Here is a 6,273-nt window from a genome sequence, read left to right on the forward strand (position 1 = left end):
CCTTTCCCATTATTAAACTCATAAGATATGCACCTGTTTTTTTTTAATTGAACAAACGTTTTAGTAGTTTAACAAAACAAAAAGAACTAGAAATAGGCCGGAAGATGTCAATAAATGTCGCAAATATATTTAACATAAAACACAAAGGTGTTTTCACAATTTAATAAAACTGTCTTCAAAAAGAGAACTTTCAATAAGTAAGTCAGTTAAAAGAGTGATACAAATAGACCAAGACAAAGTAAAACAAAGAATGAGCCTTTAATATTCCTGAATTTATGGTTCATTATGCTAACAGTCACATGGGCTGTATCCTTGTAGGTCTGGTCAAACGTTCAGTTAAAGATGACATTAACAGATTTTTCCAACTACTAATCCATATGCATCCACCCATTTTCACATCACTTGGTCCAGTTTAAGGCTGTGAGGAAGCCAGAGCCTATCCTGGCAAGCAACAGGCGCAAGGCAGGGAACTCCGTCACCGGGCACACACAGACACACACACACTCACACCAGTGCCAGTTCTCCCAGAAGCTACTTAACCTACCAGTATGTCTTTGAACTGTGGGAAGAAAACTGGAGCACCCAGGGGAAACCTACAGTAACAGAGGGAGATACACATAGGGCCCCAGCGCTGCAAGGCAGCAATGCTTACCATTACGCCCTCGTGCCACTCTAAAGCATGTACAGTAAAATACTATTATAAGATATGATTCTAACTGTCCTTTTGATACTGAATTTCAGCTTTGGAATGGACAAGCCTGAATAGTCTTACTTCTACCACAAATCACTAATAGTAGTGAAGTAAATTCAATGTAATTTTTTTTTGTTACAGAGAAAGAGAAGACAGTGATCAGAACAGATTAGAAATGTCTGGTATACCTAAACCTGAATTATTTATACATACTGAGGCCAAACTAGGATTTATTTGTGTAGTGACAGGCCTTCACATTTTCTGATGTCAATTTTTTTGCCAACATAAAACATTCAACGCCACATGCCTTTAGATAAACAGTGGTGTGTTGCAATGCCAGGCTCTCACTTTACTACAGTTTCATAATTAAAAATTATTTTAGAAAAGTAAAACTCTTGCAGTCAAACTGGAGCCACAATAGGACATAATGTTAGTTAACATTTATTGAACCTTTTGCTTAATTGTATTGGTTTTGATAATCTGAATGGAAAACAAAATAAACAATGACATTTTTACCAAACCAGTGAAATCCAGACAATCACAAAAGTTCACTTGCCACTCACTTCAGATCTATTTATGATTTCTGCAATATCTCCCCTTTAGTTTAACAAATCATCATAATGTGCAGACAGAATATTTACTAGGTGGCAGTGAGTTGCTGGACCCATAACAGTAGAGCTTTTGATCATACCTCTACAATTTTGCATTTGTAACTTAAGGCTGGACATGCACTGCTTTGTACGAAGGACAGGTTCATGTCAAATAAAATAAAAAACACCTTACATGGAGCATCAGGTCCTTTCTGGTCTTTTCCAGTGACATCCACAAGAGGGATCAGCAATCCACATTATAACCTACCCATCCTGACATCACTGTGACAATGTTTAAAATCCAGCACATTAACAAGATAATGGTTTCCTTGGATTGCATGGAAATAAAGGCCAGCCAATACTATACTCTACACCAGATCTTCTTCTGCAGCTCAGCCTTAGAAACCTGTCTACATGCTCAACAGAGTACAGTTCTAGCCAACTAACTGCTGCTGCCCTACACATTTCGATGAACACACGACATCACTTTTTGTCCCAGGCTTCACCGAACTGTTTAGAGTACATGTGCTCACAATCCGTTTGCGCCTCGTCACCACGGCACCTGGGTGCCCCCTCCCTCCCCACCCCCGGCTACGTCCGGCGCCGCTTGGCCCCACTGGGGCTGGAGGGGTTACTGTTGGCGTTCAGCACTTTCTCAGTCACTCGGTTCCTCTTCCTCTTCTCTGCAGCCTCCTTCGATGTGGTCTCACCTGAACCCTTCTCTTTGTCTTTCTCCTTGTCTTTGCTGTTGGCCCTTTCTGCCATCTTCACAGAGGAGTTGCTGCCTGCAAGGGAAGAAATCGGGCAATTCAGGAAAACAGTTCCCATTTCCCGATTTTTTTTTCCCCAATCACAATGCTCTTTGCCCTGGAGGCGTCAAAGACAACTGCAGAACTCGGAATCGATTGCTTATACAGTACACTGGACATTTTGTAAAGCAACAATTGCAATCAGATGTTCTGCGTCAATATCTGAAACAAAAAAAGAACTTTAAAACAAAGAATAAGATCAGGACAACAAAAGGTGTGCCTTTTGATGGACATTTTAGGAAAGGTGTACTCAAATACCAGATCTTCCCATCCACTGCAGTAAGACTCTTTGGTGAAACAAGTACATTCATTACATATTTATAAGTTAAACAATTAAACAGCTGCTGATGCAAAACCCCTGCAGCTGGATGTACTGGAAGGTCCAGTATGCGTGTACCAGAACCATGGTAGGGCATAGAAATCCACAGAATCTAAAGGTATGAGGATCATTCCTTTAACATGTTAAACCTACAGGAGATCAAAAAGAAAAAAACAACAACATCTGCTAATGGCACTGTTTGCTGTCCCAACCAACCAAATGTTTTTAAAAGGAAATTGTTTATTTGCTAGAACATGCAGAACTATTCTGTTTGGTAAAAATGCCTGTGATGTGAAGTGTATAATTTCCCTTGGTTGCTTTCCTCCTTTTTCACTGCACAAAGGAAGGACAAGCAGGACTAGGAGCACACAGGAAAAAGAATATGCTTCGGCTGTCATATTCCCCAGATTCTTTACATTACTTTTTATCGTCCTGAACTCTTAAAATACACTGAAACCCGAGTTCCTGACAGAGTTTTTCTGGAGAACCACGTACAAATGAAATCAACAGATGACATTGCACATCCATCCCCAAGACATGCTTTTAATGTCCTCTCAATATATAAATAAGGATTTGCCTGTTTCAAAGGGAGAAATCCATGATGTTTGTACACCTTGTGGTAACTGAAACAATTCAACGGCCATGTGATATGAGTTGGTCTCTAGTGAGGTCATATTGGATTGTTGGAACAGAGTGAAAGCATTCTTCTGTCCATACCTCTCACAATCCTGGCCAGCCAAAGTGGGTCTCAGACCTTAAAAATGAGAGATAAATGACCAGAATGAGGGACACCAGTTTCTGTCAGCAGAAGGTGCCAAAGTGCTGCAATAGCACAGCCAACATCTAACTAGAAAATGAAAACAAGTCAACCAAATAAACATATTAAGCGAGAACCTTCTTCCATGGTTGCAGGTGGGTCTCGTTCTTCTTTGATTTCATCCTTGACTTCTTCTTCGACCACCAGTTTTCCTGCATGCCAGCAAAGAACTAAACTTAGAACATATTCTAGTAATGAACAGAAATGATATGTTTTCACTCATGGCACAATATTTTTCATATTGTATGACACTGCAGAAAGTGCTAGAGACGGACGTCTCATCAACTACAAAAAACTGAAAATGTCTACTTACATTTAAATATGACTAAAGAAGCAATCAATATTTACAAATCAGGAATGTCAAGGATTGTTGAGAAGAATCAGTCAGGAATGTTTTTGTAGTGAGGCTTGAGTCAGTCTTACCTTCTTTGACTTCTTGAATAATTTCCTCTGGCAGAACAAAACTCTTTTCTGAGTTTGGGAAAGGCAAGATTTCGGATTCATGCTGCAGACAGAAACAAAAAATTACAACATTTACATTATATTTAATAAGTAATATATTTTAATATTTTAAGTTTCAATATTTAATATATACAATAATACATATTTCTACAGTCTTAATAGGACAAGAGGAAAACTTTTAGTTTTAGTAAACTGAGAATCTATCTTTCACACTGCTGCAGACATGGACACAATTGCTGCATACATTATTTCCAGCTAGCAGCACCTAAAACACCTTTTCATGTTTATATTAGCTCTTAGTCATTGTAGTAAAAATGATCTAATCTTAGCAACACATTAAACATAATATCTGCTTATCTACTTAAGGGATTCGGGGGGAGCTGGAGCCTAACCCCACATACAATGAGCTCAAGGCGAAATACACCCTGGATGAGACAGCAGTCCATCACAGGGCATACAAAGCAGACACAGAAACAAACACCCACAAACTGACTACACAGGCAATTTCAGTAGTACCGCAAATAAACAGGATGCAACTACCAATAACCACTGCATACTAACCAGAGCTTGCATGTCGTACATTGTCCCCAGATGATCCCAAATCACTTTTGAGGAAACCTGCCGTCCAATATTCTGGCTAAATTTATCCCGAATGCAGATCATGTGGAAATGACGATTAACTCCTAAGACAAAAGACATTTATACACACATAACAAAATGGTGAGGTTTAAATAAGAATTAAAACTCTTAAACACAATCCCACATTGGACCAGACTGGTCCTTTTTTAACATTTATAGGTTTTACTTTACACCCCCGGTCAGTAACCTTGTAGTCCACACCATCTCTTGGTTTGCCCTAAGAGAGAGGATGCAACCCAATGCTACAGACTAGATATTCTTGTTGGCCCCTGTAGGTCCACTGCACCCACCTTTTCATGATTCAGAATTTGATCAGCCAGCCCTGGGAGGAGGCAGGTGATGAGTGAATGAAAATCTGCTCAAGCTCCCTACCTCCACAAGTGGCAGCTGTTTTGAGTGGAAAAGCTGCTTATGGACAACTCTCTTACTAGAATAACATAACAGATGGATAATCATCTGGTAACATGGAAAAAGAATTGATAAAATATATCCTAAATTCTAGAAGCTTCCGGGTGTCTTTAATGAAGGATCTTCCATTCTTTTTCTGATGATGATATAATTTTATATTGCACTATTACTTTCTTTTACACTATTATTTCACCTCGTGGGGTAACTGTACAAAGCACGATATACAGTACATCTGTTCAATGCCAAAAAACCAAAAAGTTAAATGGAAAAAAATTAAGCTGCTCGACACAGTTCATTCAAACATTGGCAAATGAATAAATCCTAAAGGTCCTGGCATATCCAACTATAAATATAAACAGGTCCATTACAGGCAGTGTTATCCATGATGTTTGTACACCTGGTGATAACTAAAACAATTCAACGGCCATGTGATATGAGTTGGTCTTTCTAGTGAGGTAATATTGGATATATAACAGAGCTATACAGAAGCTTTAGTCTTCGTCTCCTAGCTTGTACACCAGGGGGAGCCGCCTCTGTTGTTTACTACGAATTGTCTCGTCGTAAAAAAAACAATTACGAGATTAACATTGATCACATTTAAAAATTATGTACAGTATTAACAATTAACAGTAACATCAATGTAGATGTATTGTGCGATACCATTAGTCGATTTTAAGATATTTGCAAGGTCTCCAAGTTGTAAAAACGGTCCCAAGGAGGACAAACAGAACGCCCATTTACCCTAATAAAATACGATATCTGAATGTGTGTTTTTACTATGGCATTGGTTTTCTCCATCTTGTACTGTATTTGAGCAGCAGTTGCCAAATTCACTATTTGAGGTAGGATTTTCTGTTTCCAATATCCTCCTTTTCTTCCTCAATAGTACCCTAGTTAGCGTGGCTGGCGGCAACGGCTCCTCAGTCGGTGACCTAACTACTCAACACCGAGGATTCATAGGCCTTAAAAGTGGCGGCATCATTTCTCGTAGTTCATATTCATTAGAAGTCTTACCTACGGGTTTGTGGCCCAGCATAGCATGAAAAAGGCAGACCTCCACTTCTTGGCTCCATATTACCGACTCCTCCACCGGGCTAGACCCCGAATCTGCCTGTTTTTCATCAGCTGGGACGGCCTCTGCTTCTCCCATGTTTTCTGAATCTTCCAGCAGGAAAGGTCGTGCTCAGCAAAAAAGAGTAAAATAGCGCCCTCTAACAACAGTCCGTCATGAAGAAGGAGCTGCAATCTCGGTTTGGCCTATTTTATGCTAAGACCTTTTTTCTTAAATTATCCGTTTTTATCGCTATATGTTTATATTATTGTTATAGTCAATTATTATTATTTTTATAACAAATTACTTTCAAAATTATATAATAACAATTATTATTAAAATTATTAATAATTATTATTATCATAAATTGTCATATTATAATAATATTAATAATAATAATTATCATTATAATTATTAATAATAATAATAATAATAATAATAATTATTATTATTATTATTATCCAGTACCAAAATAACACTAGAAAGA

General features: G+C 38.3%; 1 protein-coding gene across 2 annotated transcripts; it reads right to left on the minus strand.

Moving 5' to 3' along the window:
- Positions 1-239: 239 nt before the first annotated feature.
- On the minus strand, positions 240-6,002 carry mrgbp (MRG/MORF4L binding protein). Of its 2 annotated transcripts, XM_088937395.1 has the most exons (6): positions 5,750-5,945; positions 4,250-4,371; positions 3,650-3,731; positions 3,304-3,378; positions 3,127-3,163; positions 240-2,066 (listed from the first exon to the last, which is right to left on the minus strand). In XM_088937395.1, exons 1-6 carry the CDS (start codon positions 5,883-5,885, stop codon positions 1,988-1,990), a joined length of 531 nt encoding a protein of 176 aa, XP_088793521.1. In that variant the 5' UTR covers positions 5,886-5,945; the 3' UTR covers positions 240-1,987. The 2 variants fall into 2 exon arrangements, with proteins under 2 accessions (XP_088793521.1, XP_088793520.1); XM_088937394.1 differs by lacking the exon at positions 3,127-3,163 and having other exon boundaries at positions 5,750-6,002.
- Positions 6,003-6,273: the final 271 nt, after the last annotated feature.

The sequence above is a fragment of the Atractosteus spatula genome, chromosome 19 (genome assembly GCF_055471065.1).
Source record: "Atractosteus spatula isolate fAtrSpa1 chromosome 19, fAtrSpa1.hap1, whole genome shotgun sequence".
In the NCBI taxonomy this organism is placed as follows: Eukaryota; Metazoa; Chordata; class Actinopteri; order Semionotiformes; family Lepisosteidae; genus Atractosteus; species Atractosteus spatula.

Bases quoted from the DNA above. Each gene is read 5' to 3' on its own strand.
- mrgbp (XM_088937394.1), bottom strand. From the start codon at position 5,885: ATGGGAGAAGCAGAGGCCGTCCCAGCTGATGAAAAACAGGCAGATTCG. The intron at 3,732-4,249 runs GTTAGTATGCAG...TTCTGTCTGCAG, and splicing joins TGTACGACATGCAAGCTCTG to CATGAATCCGAAATCTTGCC. The intron at 2,067-3,303 runs GTTCTCGCTTAA...CTTCCCTTGCAG, and splicing joins ACCTGCAACCATGGAAGAAG to GCAGCAACTCCTCTGTGAAG.